We start from the raw sequence: 19,461 nt of genomic DNA, 5'->3' as shown, positions 1-19,461 counted from the left end.
CTTGACTCTAGACTATCTGCAAAAACTACCGCGTTGTCGACATATCTAATGTTGTTTAGAGGCATTCCGTTGACTAATACGCCTTCCTTTAGTTCTCCTAGCGCTTGCTCGGTCAGAGTATAATTATAATAAACAACGCCGGGGAGAGAATGCATTCTTGCCTCACTCCTCTATCTATGGAGACTGCCTCTGTCAACTGCTCATCCAGGGCCTGAGTTAAGGGGTGGCAGACTGGGCAGCTGCCCGGAGCTCCCACATTCCGGGGACCCCCACAAAACGCCAAACGTAAAAAAATCAGAATATTATTCACATGGAATAATTTTTGTCAACCAATTAATTGTGATATTTCGTTACATGGAAAGTTTTACTCCTATTAAAAGGTTTCTCATATTTTTGCCAAATCACGGTCATGTGTCACGAATGTGTTTACTGGAAACAGGAATATTTGTAATATTTTGGAATGAAATCTTAGAGAGGATAAACAGCAAAAGTCGTGTTCTCCAAAATCCAAATATCGGCCTTAATTCAGGAGTGGCACTTAGATCACTTAAAGAATTTATATTCTTTTAAGGAATATTCGACTGACTCCACTGGATTATGGAACATCTCCAGAGACTAAAATGACAAAATCAGAGAAATTTAGTACTCAAAATTTTATTGCTATTATAGATCCAAGTCCAAGAGCATTTAAATCATCTCTCTATAATGAGCATTGATCACGATGTCTTAAAGCAACGTGACATTTCAGACATAATCAAGGAATTTTCAATTAAAAAATCTCGAAAAGTACCCGGATATTAACCATACATCTTACTATGTTTATTTTTAATATTTTACTGATACAGATCTTGTATCTTTTATTATTTCAAAATATATTATAAAAGTAGATCAATATAGCAACATTTTTGTTAATGGTAGGAGGTAGGGCCCCACACCAATTCTGCGCATGGGCCCTCACTGCCTTAAATGCGGCTCTATGCTCATCCACTTTAATATTGGCAGTTCGGTGAAAATGTAAATTATATATGATTCTCAAGTCTCTATCATCTAATTCCGCTTCTTTCAAGATTGTTATGTGTTTATCACGTTTTATTCCATCAAATGCCTTTTTGTAGTTGATAAAACAAATATACACTCACGTCACAGTCAACATCCTTGCATCTCTGCATAAGCACTTGAATTCTCAGTTGCCTAAGGCATTTTTATATTCTACCGTATATAACTTTCAGAAACGTTTTATGTAAGTAAGTGGCTCATTAGGCTAATTGTTTAGTAGTCTTCAGCATGTTTCACGACCAAGGATTTTCACATATTAAAAAAGACAAATTGTTAAGAGAAATGCTTTATTATTAATTGGTTATAAATTTAACGTGTTTTAGCCAGTTTTGCGAATCCAATTCGGTTTTCACCAAAATCAAATTCGGTGTAAACACTCCTCAGGAACGTATCTCCCACCAGCCATTCTTCGTCTTTTTCCATGTCAGGGGGCAATATCTCGAAATTTGACATGCATTTACCACTGACGTCCTAAAATATAAGGATGCATATTATTTTTTTGGTTATGTTAGGAACATTTCGAAACACGGAAAATTCAGAAACTATACAAAAAGAAGAACTGGAAGAAGCAATAAGATAGATAAAGATTGGAAAAGCACCAGGAAGCGATGAAATACCACCAGAAATGTTGAAATATGTAGGAGTAAAAGTAAAAGAAAAAAAGAAAAAGCTTTCTGTGGTTTTCCGTTTGACTCAGCGTTGAATAATTTTGGTTTTTAGAAAAACCATTAATTTGACGACGTTTCGGCAAGATCTCACTTGCCGTTGTCAAGTCAGGTATATGTCTGCATATTTTTTTATATTTATGTATTTATATGATTTTTCAATAAATACTTACCTTGGTTATATATGTTGTAGAAGGTACGGCAAATTGTTGGCCTCCAAAAGATAATACTACATCAGGAAGATCCTTTAAATTTTTCTTACAATTAATAACGTAACAATCTTCTTGCTTATCTTTGCCGCATTTAGACCGGGTTGCACCGATTTTCTAAAAATATATTCATTTTATTATTAAATTGTCGAAATTTGACAAATCTATTATATATACAGGGTGAGGCAGATAAACGGCCAATTATAAATATCTCGAGAACTAAAGGTAACTGAACTATAAGGTTTGTTCTAGCATCAGTTTCAAACGGTTTGAAACCATCAGCGAATAGTCGACCAGCGCGAGTAGAGGGGATAGCACTGGTGACTGTATTATGTTCTCTCACTGACCAACTGTCTGCTGACGGTTTCTGACTAGTTTGACTGTTTGCTAGAACAAACCTATTAAAATTGGAGTGAAGGAGTTTTGAAGGGTGATGTGTTTAATGAAAATATTTTCATGTATATATATGGGTTATACACGAAGTTGCTTATAACTTTTTTTTAATGGGACACCCTGTATATTTTTACATTTAGGATTCTCCCAGATGTCTTCTTTTATAAAATATGAGGCTTTGTAATGTTATAAATATGGGGTAGTTTAAAAGATAATTAAGTTCTATTATTAATTATGTAGCAAACAACTGTAGAATTGTAATAGTTTGACATAAAAAATCTATGGCACCCTTTGGTTTAAGGGTGTGGAGTTTACGGCCCTCCCAGTGGGGTCTGTTTTTCGTTCTCGTTCCCAAAACTTCCATAAATTTAGAAAATGTAAATCTGATCTCTACGGTTTCTGATAGTATTGATCGTTACCTTCACAACGCATGTCTAATTTTGAAAACAGGTTATACCATTCAAAAGTTACCGATCTCAGAAATTTTAATCAATTTCTATCTAAAAAGGGGAAAATATTTGTGGGTATGTATGTGGGTATGTATGTGTGTGGAAAAGTTGCACCGATCTGAATTTTTTTCTTTGTTAAGAGGGGATCATGGCCGATTCAGAACCGGTGTAGTTTGTGACTTTTGACCACCCATAAGCCAGCTGTAGGACTGGGTAGGTACAATGGTTTACTGTAGAGCAGGGGTTCCCAAACTGGGGGCGCGCCCCCCCTGGGGGGCGTAAGGACATGTCAGGGGGGGCGCGAGACAAGTCGAAAATTAAATTAAATTCAGGTGCCTACCTAGTCTTTCTAAAATTCTAAATTAACCATGATGTTTAGAAAATTAAAACAAACCACTGTAACATCTGACTTTACTACATAAATTTGAAATCGAAGGCTTGAAAGAATGGAATGTGAGCCGTTCAATGTGGCAATAGCGCGCATAATTTGACAACCGAGCTTTTCCAAGCACTGCCTCCCTCCTTCCCTCCTAAACGCCTGACGCAGGCCAGCTAACCGCAGACGCAGCTCTTATCAATTGTGACTCAGTGTTTGAGATACCTTGGCGTAGCCTGCACCCTGCACTTATTTTTGCATTATAAAAGCGTACGTGTTGTGAAATTTTAATTGTGGTAGTTGACTTTTATTGATTTCGTTGATTGGAGTGAGGGAAGATAATTGTAGTCAAGATGAGCTCAGCAAAGAAACGCAAGTATAATGATGATTATATCAAATATGGGTTTATTTGTATGCGTAAAGATAATGTCGAACATTCTCAGTGTGTAATTTGCTATGAAGTATTAAGTAATGATGCAATGAGACCTAATCGTCTTGAAAGACATTTGTCATCCAAACATAACCCTTTTAAGGACAAACCAAAGGAATTTTTTGCTACAAAATCTGAAAATTTAAAACGCATGAAGTTAGATAGTACTGGTTCTACTGCTCAGTCATCTGAAAAAGTTCTTGAAGCTTCATATGAGCTATCACTTCTGATTGCTAAAGAAAAGAAGAGCCATATTATTGGAGAGACGCTTGTTAAACCGTGTTTGTTAAAGGCAGCTGATATTATTCTTGGAACGCAGAGTAAGCAAAAGTTATCTCAAATACCTCTTTCTGACAATACCGTAAAACGTCGCATTGATGATATGGCCGAAGACATACAAAACCAGGTAGTTGATGCAGTAAAACAATCGCCATTTTTTACTATTCAGCTAGACGAGAGTACCGACATAGCACAATGTTCTCAGTTAATTGTTTATGTTCGGTATGTTGAAAATGATAGAGTGAAAGAGGAGCTACTCTTTTCTGCAGAGTTGGAGACCACGACAAAAGCTATTGATGTTATGAAAGCAGTGTCAGACTTTTTTGACAAACAGGAAATCTCTTGGCAAAAACTAATCGGTGTATGTACGGATAGCGCGCCTTCAATGCTTGGTTCTCGCTCAGGATTTGTACAATTAGTAAGAGAGAAAAATGCTGATGTGACTGGGATACATTGTGTTATACATCGACAAGCCTTGGCAGCAAAAACTCTTTCAAATGAATGCAATGCTGTCTTAAAGTTGTGTATTAAAGTAGTGAATTACATACAAAACAGTGCGTTGAATACTCGACTGTTTAAAAATCTTTGTGAAGATTAAGGAAGTGATCACAAAACACTGCTATTTCATACAGAAGTACGATGGCTCTCACAACATGTTAGCAAGATTATTTGACCTTCGAGATGAAGTAATCACCTTCTTGGAACAGCAAAAGCAAAATGAACTAAGCGTGGCCTTCAAAAAAAGTTGTACCCAAGTAATATTGGCTTATTTGTCAGACATCTTTGACTCGTTGAACAGCCTTAACTTAAAACTGTAGGGTGGAGACTCAAATATAGTTACTCATCGTGATGCGATTAATATGTATATTGAGAAACTGCAACTTTGGAGGCGTAAAATATCAGCAAACCCCTGCAATTATTCGAGTTTTCCTAAAGTAGAGTCAATGTCAGAAGAAACACGCTTCAGAGATATTTATGAAGGATCAAGTTTGAAAATCCAAATATCAAACCATTTGGAGAGCCTAATTGAAGAGTTCCAGAAATACTTTCCAAACACTTGTGACGATAGTATTTTTAGAATGTCAACCGACCCATTCCATGTCAACATAGACTCCTTGCCTGAATCACTTCAAGAAGATGCTTTGCAAATAAAACATGATTCCTCTGCCAAATACAACTTTGATATAATGGACAAACCTTCATTTTGGTTAAAATATTTCAAAGTGTATCCTAGTGTATCACGCGAAGCTCTTCGTTTATATTTGCCTTTTTCAAGTACCTATTTGTGCGAAAAAGCATTTTCAACACTTCTGGCAATTAAAACAAAGTATCGAAATAAACTTGATGCTGCTAGTGACTTGCGTTGTGCACTTACTAAAACTCAGCCACGAATAGGCATACTAGTAAAGAAAATGCAAGCCCATTCATCTCATTAACCAACCTAATCTATTTTTTTTTATTAATAATTTTTGTATTTTATTAAAACTGATATTGTTGTATTTTATGGCAGTATGTATATATAAATAAATGTTTTGTTTCTTATGTAACACTTATTTGATTTTGTTTTGTTCCCAGGCATATACAATTTATTGTTAAGGGGGGGGAGGCGCGAGAAACTTTCATTTTAACAAAAGGGGGCGTGGTACAAAAAAGTTTGGGAACCCCTGCTGTAGAGAGACCGAACTCATTAGACCGAAATGCACTTTACAGAAACCTCACTAGACCGAAAAGCATTAGGTACATAATACAGGGTGCTCAAACAGGATTTTTATTTTGTTTATTTTTTTGTTATTATTTGTTTTTGGTTTATTTTTTTATTTATTGTGTACAATACTAAAAATTAAAGTTATGTCCAATTCGCCTAACGTCACTCTACCCTTAATTTATTTTTACCTTCACTAATCTGTTTAACGGATGAAAATTATTTCATATCAGACTGTACAGAGTGACAATTTACACAGTCTATATTATATAAAATAATACAAAAAAAAATACAATAAACAAAAAGACAGATACACAAAATCTTAGCATAATTTACTGCAATCTTTTTGATTTATGTACCATTTCGGTCTAATGCTGTTCGGTCTAGTGAGGTTTCGGTATAGTGCTTTTCGGTCCAATAAGTTCGCTCTACTGCATTCGGTCTAATGATTTCGGTCTAATTGTCGTGTACCAGGTACAATATGGCATATTTTTTATAGTAAATTTATCTCAGGTCCAAAGAAAGATAGGAAAACCGAAAATAGACCAAATCGGTAGCACTTGAGTTCAGCTTTCAAACGGTGCCTAAGTGGTCAGGATCAGACATACACACGGCCCAGAATAGCTGAAAAACTAAAAAATTGAACTTTGAAAATCTTGGTTTTTTGACAATTACTCAAAATTTCAATCTACAAATTACGCCAATAACTGAGCTTTTGTAGGAGGATGCCACACGAGTCTAACGGTGTATACCTTATACCTCGAAAAATTTGTATTTTTAAGTTATAGGCGTCATAAATGTAATCAAATTCGTATCCTACGAGGAAAAATGGTTTTTCAATCTCACTAAATTCTATAATTCCTTCAAATATCATATTTGATCTTAATCGGATACTCCTTGTCAATATCTTTTAAACTCGTGTTTATTAATCAAAGTCGGTTACACCGTTTAGAAGTTATCGAGCTCCAAAATTATTATAACCCACTTAACCATTATCGCCGAAATCGTTTAGTGGTTACGACGCTAAACTTGTGATCGCCAATCCGAGTTTATTTACTAGCCGTCCCAATATATTTTTCAATCTAATCCGAATAGAAAAATAATTGATGGATTCGACCGTTACTTGATGGAAGTTCATTTTATCTCACAATAAAACACTGAAAACTTTTGTTTTCTATACTTCCACAAAATTTATTATTTACAACTATGTACTACAGCTCTTTCGGCAGAGTGCCTTTCTCAAGTGATATAATTTACAATGTGTTTGCTTTTTTAAGTCTCTAACTGAAGAGGTTGAGGAGTGGGGAGCTGTTTGTCTCGAGTTGGTCATTCAGAATTATGTCTGTATTTTTCAGTTTATTAATTTCCATAGATTCTAAAAAAAATAGCTTATGGCCTTTATTTTGGATATGCAGAATTTGAAACTCTTCATTGAAAGAATGATTATGATCTAGAAGGTGAAGTGCGTATGTAGAAGTGTCTGTTTTTCTATTGTTGAAAGCTCTTTTGTGTTCTGCTATCCGTTTGTCAAAAGTTCTGCCAGTTTGACCGATGTACGTTTTCGGACAGTCACAAGTTAGTTTGTACACACCACTCTGTAGTTGCTTTCTCTTTCGGCTTTTAATATTCTTAATATATTTGCTTAAGTTGTTGTTAGGTCTGAAAGCTGGTATTATTCCTTTCTTTTTTATGTATCTGGCTATTTTTGTTGTTATCTTGCCAGTATATGATGATATACTAGTATGCTTTACAGGAACTAACAGACAACTTGACCAATTTCTATCATACATTAATTCACTTCATAGTAATATTGAGATTACAATAGAAACAGAACAGAATAATTCCATAAACTTTCTAGATGTAACGATTACCATACTACACAACAAATATGAGTTCTCCGTATATCATAAACCTACCCATACTGACACAACTATACACAATTCATCATCCCATCCTACACAACACAAATTAGCAGCCTACCATAGCATGATACATAAATTGACAGAAATTCCCATGACAAAAAATAACTTCGAGATAGAACTAAACATCATTAAACAAATAGCAGTAAACAACGGCTATAACGAACAAACAGTTAACAAAATTTTAAATCAAAAACTCCATAAGAAAGCCCTGAAATTAGTGTATCCACCACCACAGAAAGAACCCAGTACCTTCTGCTCTCTCACATATACTGGCAAGATAACAACAAAAATAGCCAGATACATAAAAAAGAAAGGAATAATACCAGCTTTCAGAACTAACAACAACTTAAGCAAATATATTAAGAATAATAAAAGCCGAAAGAGAAAGCAACTACAGAGTGGTGTGTACAAACTAACTTGTGGTGACTGTCCGAAAACGTACATCGGTCAAACTGGCAGAACTTTTGACAAACGGATAGCAGAACACAAAAGGGCTTTCAACAATAGAAAAACAGACACTTCTACATACGCACTTCACCTTCTAGATCATAATCATTCTTTCAATGAAGAGTTTCAAATTCTGCATATCCAAAATAAAGGCCTTAAGCTATCTTTTTTAGAATCTATGGAAATTAATAAACTGAAAAATACAGATATAATTCTGAATGACCAACCCGAGACAAACAGCTCCACACTCCTCAACCTCTTCAGTTAGAGACTTAAAAAGGCAAACACATTGTAAATTATATAACTTGAGAAAGGCACTCTGCCGAAACAGCTGTAGTCACATAGTTGTAAATAATAAATTTTGTGGAAGTATAGAAAACAAAAGTTTTCAGTGTTTTATTGTGCGAATTGAAAAAATCTAATGTACACAAAAAAATGTATTAATAAAAAAATATTGGGATGGCTGAGATATGAACTCGGATTTCCCCATCACAAGTTTAATGTCGTAACCCTAGACCATTTTGGTGATTATAGTTTAGTGGTTTAGAACGTCTATTTAAGAAACATTACATTCAAGTTTATACATATAATTTATATAAAATTTTGAAAAAGTCCTGTACAAGAATAAAAACCGCCAAACGCCGTAAAAATGAGTGATGCACACAATATTCCATCTACAAAAGAGCTGATATGAATATTGGTGGCGCAAAAATGTATTATAATTTTAATGTAAAATGAAACAATTATACACTCAACTCCAGATTAACCGTAATCGGAATAACCGTGATGCGGCTTAACCGGGACGCGTTTCAGAAAAAATACGTAAAATTAAATGCAGTTGGAGACGGTCCTGTGAAGCTCAGTAGGCGAGTCACTCATCTCCAGCCGGCAGCCGGCCCTCTCAAGGTCATAGACCCCTCCCCTCATATCCCTCCCGATACGTCGACACACTCTCACCCGCGCGCCCCGCCCACCCCACAATCAGTACAGCAGTGGAGTGTGACACAGAGTGTGCGAACGATGGCTACCGCTATTAAGCGTAAAAGTGTTGTTTTGACAATCCAACAAAAGTTGGACATTGTTCAAAATATTGAACGTGGATCCACGGTTAAACAGATGTGTAACCAGTACAATGTTGGCGATAGCACAGTGCGTGATATTTTAAGAAATAAAGATAAACTCGTAACTTTTGCATGTTCCTCGGACACGAAATTTGGAATGGCCAATCGGAAAACCATGAAAAAATCAAAGTTTGACGAACTTGATCAGTGCATTTTGGAGTGGTTTTCGCAGCAACGCGCACAGGGAACTCCGGTGTCAGGACCGATTTGCATGACGAAAGCAAAGTTTTTTTTGAAGCTCTCGGCATGGAAGGGGACTTCGACGCATCATATGTTTGGTTCACGCGATTCAAACAGAGACACGGAATCCGGGATGTTTCTACAAAAGGAGAAATTTTAAGTGGTGACATTGACGCTGATAATCAGTTTAAAGCGGAACTTCAAAAATTTGTGGAAGACGAGGGACTATTGCATGAACAAATTTACAACGCAGATGAATCGGGGTTGTACTGGAAATGTCTACCCACCCGGACCCTAGCATTTGAAAGGGAGCGTAATACACCGGGATACAAAGCTTCGAAAGAGCGCATAACAATTATGACCTGCGCTAACGCAACTGGGAAACATAAATTGCCCTTACTTGTGATCGGAAAAGCAAAGACACCTAGATCTTTTAAGGGCACTGAGGCCAAAAATTTACCGGTAGACTATTTTCATCAAAAGGCTGCTTGGATGAATTGCGAAATATTTAAATCTTGGTTTGACTCCAAATTTGTACCGGAGGTAAAAAAACACTTAAAAGCTAATGGTATTCCTCATAAAGCTGTACTTCTCTTGGACAACGCACCTTCCCATAGTAGTGCAACAACTTTAAGATCACCTGATGGAAAAATCTTCGTGAAATATATGCCTCCCAATGTTACGGCAATGATACAACCAATGGACCAAGGCGTTATTTCTTCTCTGAAACGTAACTAACGCTCAGCTATCCTTCAGAAAAGAATAGAAGAAGGGAACGACCTCAAGAGCTTTTGGAAGGACTTCACAATCTTAGATGCCATCTACGAAGTACGATCTGTTTGGGAAAAAACCAAACCGCTTACTATCGTACGATCTTGGAAAAAAGTCATGCCCGACATTTGTAAAGACGATGACTTTCTAGGATTTGATGAGACTGATTTTGTTGTTAAAAATATCACTGAAGCTATAAAAGATGTGCCAGGAGGAGAGGAAGTGGACGGAGAAAATATACTGCAGTGTTTGGATTGTGATGCGGAATATCAAGGGTATGAACAGCTGACAGATGAGCAGATTGTAAACAAGATAACAGGTGGAGTTGGGGAGGACAAGAGTGAAAGTGATGAGGAGGGGGGGGGGTCACGCGATTAACAATAAACAACTGTGTCGCACAGTGCTGCATTGGCGAGTGTGGAACAGCTGCTTAAGTACGTTGAGAGTCAAGAAGATGCTCCAATCGCAGACAAAATTGTGTTACGAAACATGAGAAGTAGAATCAAAAAGAGATGTTTCTCTGTTCAAAAACAGAAAACTGTTATGGATTATTTTCAAAGAAAGTAATTCACGCTAGTTTGTACTTTGTAAATATTTCTTTTTACATATCTGAAAGTATGTAGGGGAAAGGTAGGTAAAGTGGAATAATTACCGATTCAAGCTTGTATCCCGGTAGAAGTATTCGTCTTAAAAGTTTGAGTTTATGGACGAAGCCACTTACGTTATAGCCCTACGTAGTACTGTTAAGAAATTAAACTAATATATCACCACTTCGGAGAAAAACGTCAAAAGTAAAAGTGGTGTAATATTCCACTTTACCCGCCATATTGGAGGTAAAGCGGAATACAAAAACTTAAAATGAATTAATATTATTTATTCAACTAAGCATATAAACAGAGCTCAGGAACATTGAAAAACCCTCGTCTTAACTGTTTTGGTTCATTAATAATCATTTTAATGTCCTTAATGTTGTAATCTAATACATCATCTTTATTAGGCCATTTGAAATATTTTTGCGTCCTTTCCATACACTTTACAGACGCTGATTCACCTGATTTTGAAATTACTAAACCGGGAAATGTTTGTCCGTTGTACTCTACAGCTACATATATCCCTTCCTTAATATCTTCTGTTTTTATGGTAGGAATTTGAACTGGTAGGTCCAACTCTGAACCGCTGTCGGTGTCACTATAAATGCTGATGTTTGCATCATCTTCTTCTTCGCTGTCGCTTTGAAATAGTTGCTTCGTAACTTTCTTGGTTGGATTTTTTGGGGTCGGAGCCTTCAAATTCTTTAACTCTTCAATAAAAGGGGTAGAAGTTGCTACTACAGTTTTTCCTGATCGAGCCCTTTTCTTCGTTGGATTTTCGATATTTGAAGCGACCCGTGGGATAGGTAAAATATCCGCAGGACTAACAATAGTCTTATGGAGGAGAATGTCATTTGACACTGGAGTGGACGCTGATGGAAGGTTAGATGTAGCGAGTAGAGGCCCAGGACGATCAGTTGTATCTGCAGCCACGAAAACGTTTGGATAAGGTCTCTCAAACGGCCAAATACCCGTCTTCTTAAATCCTGAGATAGCTGTTGCCATACTAGCTGCCTTCAAGTAAGCTTCTCCGAAGAGAGGACCGACATCATGAATCGTCACAACTTTCCCCGGGTGGGTTCGCAGCCAAACTCGCACTGCCTGTTCATAGAAGGTCGACATGGGATGCATAAATGATACGTCCAGTGGCTGAAGTCGATGTGTGCAATGTGGTGGTAGCACCAGGATATCTACAAAGTTTTTCTTAGCAAGCTCTAAGACTTCAATGTTTTTTATGTGGGTTGAATGGCCATCTAAAATTAGTAAAACCCTGTCCTCGGAGGTAGGCTTCGCAAATTTAATAAAATGGTGAAACCAAGCCGTAAAGATTTCGGTCTGCATCCATCCAGAAGCATGCGTGAAAATTTTGGTATTCAGAGGAACTCCAATGTCGAATGTCAAGTGATGTCTCACCCGTGGAAAAATAAGAGCAGGAGGGATGTATTCCCCTGCAGCGTTGAAGCAAATTTCTGCAGTTGTAAGCGTACCTCTTTCAGCTGATGATAAAACTCCTACTTGCTTTTTCCCCTTTTTTGAAATAATCTTTGAAGGCTTATTTGGCACGGTAGAGATTCCGGTTTCGTCACAATTATAGATGCGGTTAGGTTTGTAGTTGTGTTTTTGGTATAAGTCTTCCAATAAATCAAAGAACTTTCCGACACTAACTGCGTTAAATGCTGACGCTCGCGCTGCTGACGTTTTTTCTGGAAGTCGAAGTGAAAGAACTGGGTGCCGTTTCATGAAACCAAGAAACCATACTTTACCAGCTTCTTTCTTCTCATTATTGAATCTATGTTCAATGTTATTTCGTATGGCAAACTCGTAGGTAAGATATTTTAAGTCAGAAATAGTTAGCCCAAACAGGCGTTCTTCCATTTTAAGAATATAGTCTACCAACATCCTCTCTTGATCTACCGTGAACACGCAACGGAATCGTCCAAGTTGCTTCACTAAACGTTCTTCTGGTGGTCGCTTTAATCTTCTAAAAAGAGTTGTCGATGGAATGTTATATTGTTTTGCAGAAGAATGAATTGATAAACCACCTTGACATGCAGTTAGAGCCTCAGCCATTGCCTTCTCGTCCCAACTCTGCTGCGAAGTCTTTCGTTTGTAAAAATTAGGCATGCTAAAAAAATGTTGTCACTTAATAACATTGTTAAACTTTTAGGAGGTAAAGTGGAACGTCATTCCGCTTTACCCGCATACGTTTCATTCCACTTTACCCGCATCAACATTTTTTCTGTACAAACACGATAGCTACTAACCAAACGTGCTAATAAGTTAAAGAAAGAGTATTTATGTCCACAAATAACCATTTTATACAATAGATAATAAATACGGTTAGAAAAACTTACCTGTTGCTGATAAGAAATTTCGTCTTCGTCACCAAATATTACAACTTTTTGTTAAAAAACAATGATCTTGTTTAACTCACATGAACATATCAATGAAAGTGCGCCATATTGAAGTAAATATTGCCAAATGTCAAAAGGTATATTGTGGTAGGAGTTACAACAAAAACCGCCAATTTTGAAATTAAATTTTAAGCTTATTCCGCTTTACCCACCCATTCCACTTTACCTACCTTTCCCCTACTGTTATTGTTCATATTCTTGGTATTTACAGTAACGTGTTTTATTGTGTTACAATATGTATGTGTGTTATTCATGTGATTCTTGTCAAATACAACATTCAGGTATGTTTTAATGCAATATAAATACGTTAATTACACCATTTAATAGTGTTTTGCATTTTAATACCCTTTCCTGTTAAATTTATAGTATTTTGTGGATTAACCGCGATTTTACGTATCCGGGAAGCCTTAACCCTACTTTATCCCGGTTAAGCGGGAGTTGAGTGTAGTTTGATTTTGAAAGATTTTTCCATAATATTTACTAAAGTTGAAATAAAACGCACCAAAAAAGAGCCTCAAACCGCAAACTTTGTCAAAGGTATCTACTCTATTGTGGTGCGTTTTACTCCTAATTTAGCAAATACTATGAAAACATCTTTCAAAATAAAACTATACAGTTATTTTCCATCAAAATGATAATACATTTTTGCGCCACGTAATATTCATATCAGCTCTATTGTAGCTGAAATATTGTGTGCGCCACTCATTTTACGGCGTTTAGCGGGTTTTTTATTCATGTATGGTAGGTATTCAGCCAACTCCCTAGATCTGTCCCGTTTTAAAAAATAAATGATATTTACTTTGTTAATAATTCCAATTTCTTTCCTTGTTCCATGGATAAGAGAAGTACCAGTATCTATAATAGATTTAAAGTTTTTACACACGACGTGATTGCCGATAGAAATACTTTGTGCAATAATTTGCCAATATTTTCTTTCTGATACTGGTATATATGTGAAATTTCCTTTGTAATACTTTGGATCTGATCCACCGAGCAGCAGTTCACCTTTTTTCTTTTTATCAGCTCTGAAAAATAGAAAGTGATGAGAAGTTTCGGCTTAAATTTGTTTAATTGGTAATTCAAAAAATTGACAAAAACATTTCTTGGAACTGACATCAATTCCAGCTACCCACTAATAAAAAAAGCCAAACCCACAAAACTGCAACGATTTTCGTTTGATATAATAAGCATTATGAGTCATGCAGTACAAGTCCTCCCTATTTTGCCCTCTCCCATATATTTCGGTCTAAAAGTGTCCAACGAAATACAAAGATGAGAATATATAAAACTTTAATTCGACCAATAACAGGCTATGGCAGTGAAGCCTGGGTCCTGAAAGAAACATCCAAAAACAAACTCGACACATTCGAAAGGAAAGTACTGAGGAGAATACTAGGACCTGTGAGGGAAAACGGAATCTTCAGAAGTCGATACAACAAAGAACTTTATCAACTTTATAAGGAAGCACCCCTGTCAGACTTCATTAGAATACAAAGATTGCAATGGGCCGGACATGTGATAAGAATGGGAGAGGATGAGCTACCAAAAAGAGCACTGAATGCTAGAATGCAGGGAAAGAGACCGGTTGGAAAGCCAAGAAAGCGCTGTATGGCGTGTATGGAGAAGAGCAGCCACAGACAAGCAGGAGTGGAGGCAAAAAATAAAGGAGGCCAAGGCTCAATTTGGGCTGTAGTACCGTAGAAGAAGAAGAAGTACAAGTCCTATAAAAAGCCGTACATAATCAAATCTATAGAAAATGCGAAACAATCATCTGAGCCGGCATGGGAACGAGAGAAGCCCTCTTCGATAGAATAGAATAGAAATATGCTTTATTGTCATGAAAAATTGTACAATTTTATTGACAAAGCTTATAAAAAGTCAAGAAAACAAAACAATAACAATCCAATTTACTAAAATTACATAAATCGTCAATATATTTCCAATAATAACAATAATAATGAAGTTAAACAGAAGTAATCAATTGCAAAATTTAAGTAAATTGCAAATGCATAGTCTACCTAGTAATTAATAAGTTAAAAAGTTAAGCTGCTGCATATGACACCCAAATATAGCCAAAAAAATGATAATAAAAATACTACTTGTGCAAAGGGTACTGTAATTTCTTAGTTATTGATTAAGAAAATCTTCTACTGAATAATATGGTCTTTCAGATAGGTAGGCTTTTGTTAGTTTACGGAATTTGGGGAAAGATGCTGCAGATTAAGTTGTAGAGGGAGATGGTTGTAAAGTTTTTTTGCGGAATATAATATAGATTTCTTTACTAACTCAGGGACGGAGTCGGCATATAGACGTCAAACGTAGAATTTCTCGTGAAGTAGTCATGATTAGGTCTTGGTGGAAAGACATGTAGATGTTTACGAATTAAGCAAACAGTTTCTAAAATATACAAAGATGGAAGGGTTAAAATTCTGTGATCTTTGAAGTAACTTCTGCAATGTGTTGTTCTTCTGAGGCCAAACAGATATCTAATTGCTCTTTTTTGTAATTTGAAAATAACATCGAATTGAGTAGCTGTACCAGAACCCCAAAAAGGAAGACCATAACGAAGATGTGACTCGAACAAAGAAAAATATGTTATTTTGGAAGATGCTAAATTGAGTTCATTCGAAACAGATCTTATAGCATAGCAAGCTGAGGATAGTTTCTTCCTTAACAAATCGATATGGTGGGACCATTTAAGTTTGCTGTCTAAAAAAATACCAAGAAATTTTACAGAATCAACGGTACTGATCTGGCTGTTATTAAGAGGTAAGGGTTGAAGGACTCCTTTATAAGACAATGCTACTGTTTTATCTACGTTAAACGAGAGTAAATTAGAGTCAGACCAAGTTTTTATTGTAAGTAGATCAGAAGTTATAGTAGCATGAAGAGTTGCAATATTTGATTTGCTCCAAGTGATACTGGTATCATCAGCAAAAAGAAAGATTTTTCCATCGATTTTTAAACTAGTGATGTCATTAATAACGATAAGGAAAAGTAGAGGACCCAATACTGAACCTTGAGGTACCCCACATACAATGTTTTTGAGACTAGAGTCTGTATCATTTGCTCTAACCAGTTGTTTCCTATCATCCAAGTAAGATTGGAACCAATCTAAAGAAATACCTCGAATTCCGTAGAAATTTAGTTTTCTTATCAAAATGTTATGATTTACAAAATCAAAAGCTTTGGCGTAGTCACAAAAAACGGTGGCAGTGTGAAGATTATTGTTCAGTGCTTGATAAACCTCATGTAGTACAGAAAAGATGGCATCAGTGGTGCATTTATTATTTAAAAAGCCGAACTGATTTTGTGATAAAATGTTGTTTTCAACTAGAAAGGACATAAGTCGGGTTTTTATGAGTCTCTCAATAATTTTGGAGAGTACCGGTAGTAGTGCAATAGGTCTATAATTGTAGGTATTAGATATTTCACCACCCTTATGAAGAGGAATAATGATGGCTGTCTTCAGGCACTCTGGAAATTTACCTTTCTCAAAGGAATCATTAATTAGTGAGATGAGGACTTCTAACACATTTTTAGAAAAAAATTTTATCGATAGACCTTCAGTACTACAGGAGGATTTGCTTTTGATACTATTGATTGTTTGGATCAATTCAGATTTATTGACTGGTTTTATAAAGAATGAATTCGAGACCTTTCTTGAATTAGGGAGATAAGCAATGGGATCTTGTTGTGGTAAAATAGTTGATGTAATATTATTACTCACATTAACAAAGCATTCATTTAGATTTTCAGGGTCTGGAAGGGAAATTGTTTTAGCAGTGTGGGTTTTATTTCGAAGATCGTTTATTATGGACCAAGTTTCTTTTGCAACGCTTTTTGAGCTTCCCAAACGGTTATGGTAGTAGTCTTTTTTAGCTGATTTTATAAGTTTAAGATAGGTTGCCCTGTAATTGGTGATATATTCAGTAACAGAGACGTTGGTAGTAAATTTGCTGATATAGAGAAGAGAACGCATATTCTTTGAAGATATTCGGATACCTTTAGTAGTCCAGGGTTTGCGATGTTTTGGCTTAATTGCAATTAAAGGAAATGCTTTATTGAAGATACAGACAAGCTTATCCAAAAATGCACTGAAATTATTATCCACGTCCATAGCAAGAAAGCGCCACTCAGAGGTTAAGCATAAATTTTGGAAATTACGAAAGTTCCGGGTGGAAAAAATCCTGCCTAAACGTCGGGTTTTCGAGGAGGGTTTGCTCAAGATATTAAACTTCGTATAAACTGCTTCATGATCAGATAGTCCAGCATTAATAATTGTAGAGTGGACATCAATGGGTGAAAAATCTGAGACAGTATAATCAATTATGGTAGATGAAGTTTTTGTAATCCTTGTAGGAGAATCAACGTGCATTGTTAGACCATGCGATTCAAATATGTTGACCAAGGATATTTGTGTAGCACTAGCAGCAGCATAATCGATGTTAAAGTCCCCGCATAAAATTTTTCTACTTTTATGGGGCAGGTCATCTAACAAATTTAGCAGATTCTGAAAAAATAGTTCCACTGAAGAGTTAGGTGATCTATAAATGCAAATAATATAAAGATTAAGATTCTTATTGTAAATTAACGAAAACTCAAAGAAGGCTTCACTCTGCAGAAAGTCATATTTTGTTACCGAAGAAAAATCATTGCTCGTAGATAGAATTAGGGTGCCTCCGTAAGCTGAGCTTGGACAATCATACCTAGCAATTGTGGTGTATTTTTCTACAAAAAAAGGCTCGTTGACTTCAAGCCAGTGCTCTGTAACCGCAACTACCGGGGGAAATCCTAATTCCTCTAGGAACAAAAATAATTCATCAGTTCTGTATCTTATAGAACGAATATTAATCAGAACCATGCTAAAGTTGTTATCACTAAAACAATTTGAGGATTCTAGTCCCTCAGAACACGTCGTGATGTTTAAAAATTTCTTTTTGGAGAGGCAGCGGAATAGTAATTTCGGTGACATTCCCTTGATTTCTGTAGGTGAATAATTCTTTCAGAAGTGAGAAAGTATCTGTAAGCATCAAGATCAGCTTCCACCTCATCTGGACCAATCCCATAGGCATTGTTAAATTCCAGCAGAATTTGTCGTAGATCTTCAGTCTTAGTGGGAAGTCCCTCGGAAGCCAAAAAGAGTTTAACGCTTGTATTGGTAAATCCATCGTGAAACACTGAAGCTGGTTGGTCGTGTAGATAAGCAAGATGAAGTTTAATGGCTTTTAAGATATCCGGTTCCCTTAATCTGGCTAGAAGATATCGACTATTCGAGTTATTGGTTAATCTAACTCTTGGTGGGGTCAAAGGATCCAGATTTATCGAAGGTTCTAAAGTATCCTTCTTAATGAAATTTACAGGCGAATGGAACGGATTCTTAGATTTACAAACTTCCATGGCCTGCTTGTCTGTACGTATGTTTGTGTTTTCAACTTCATCTTTGTTCTTGCGAGAATTGGTAATTGGATTTTCCAAGGTGACAGGACTTCTGAGATTCTTCGGATTCTTATGTGACTCAGATGAAAGCGTTGGTTCAGAATTGGAAGATTCAATAGACCATTTGATGTTAACACCAGGTGGCCAAATTTCCTTATTAAATAATAGGTTAATAGCTGTTCTAGATTTTATACCTATTTTGAACGAAGAGCCAGTTGCTGTGTCGGCATCTTTAAGGAGTGTGTAACATCTAATGTATTCCTTAATGCCTAGCCTCTCTTTGATATAGTGCACAACTTGTATAGGGGTGTACGTTGGGGTCAAGTTACTAATAACTACAAAGTGACATTTATCTTCTGTAATTTTTGGCCTTTGCTCTGGACTTGGTTCGAGATGTCGGGGCTCTTCAGTTTGGGTACTTGCGGTGGCATAAGATGTATTTTTCTTCAATATCTCTTTTTTAGTTGGTATATTAGATATATTTTTTGTAAGACTGCTCATTTGATTTGAAATTTCACCGATATTTGAAGAGAGCCTTTCTAATCCCAACTTAATCTCAGTTGAATTTGTGTCTTGGATTTCAACCTTGATAGTCTCATCTGAAGAATAGCCGAAAAAAACTGACGATATATTAAAAATGTCGTGTTCCATCTGCCTTACAGATTTTAAAACCTTTTCAGGATTCAGCAGGTTGTTTAGTTTGTGGATCTCGTCAATTTTTTTCATAAGATAGTCCAGTTTACCGTCATTTTTAGTTAATAGGTCATAAGTCTCGATGAAAACAGGCAAATTGTCATTTAGTTTTTTAGTAACTTGAATTAAGGCCTTAAAGTTCTCTAAAGGTATTTGATTTTTTGATAAATTTGTAATTTTGTCATTTAAATAATTTAAACTTGGAGAGTCACATACGGTACAAAAGAATCTAAGATGAGAAGACTTTTGGTCCAATAGGGCTTTAGTGATGGTCTTGTTTAATTTTGTACATTTCATACAGAAGTTTCTTTGGCAATCTCCATTA

The 19,461-nt window shown here is 36.1% G+C and overlaps 1 protein-coding gene across 1 annotated transcript in view; it reads right to left on the bottom strand.

The window, feature by feature from the left end:
• Positions 1 to 1,326: 1,326 nt before the first annotated feature.
• The window catches only part of LOC126892056 (uncharacterized), a 31,402-nt gene continuing 13,267 nt past the window's right edge, over positions 1,327 to 19,461 (bottom strand). Inside the window, exons 7-9 of the mRNA XM_050661488.1 lie at positions 13,804 to 14,029; positions 1,895 to 2,047; positions 1,327 to 1,527 (exon numbers count right to left, since the gene is read on the bottom strand). Coding sequence (XP_050517445.1) covers positions 1,366 to 1,527; positions 1,895 to 2,047; positions 13,804 to 14,029 — 541 coding nt within the window. The 3' untranslated portion in view covers positions 1,327 to 1,365. The remainder of the gene's footprint in view (positions 1,528 to 1,894; positions 2,048 to 13,803; positions 14,030 to 19,461) is intronic.

This window comes from Diabrotica virgifera, chromosome 9, assembly GCF_917563875.1.
Source record: "Diabrotica virgifera virgifera chromosome 9, PGI_DIABVI_V3a".
Classification (NCBI taxonomy): Eukaryota; Metazoa; Arthropoda; class Insecta; order Coleoptera; family Chrysomelidae; genus Diabrotica; species Diabrotica virgifera.
The sequence above is the reverse complement of the archived record's forward strand: the minus strand, read 5'-3'. Positions and strand labels throughout refer to the sequence as shown.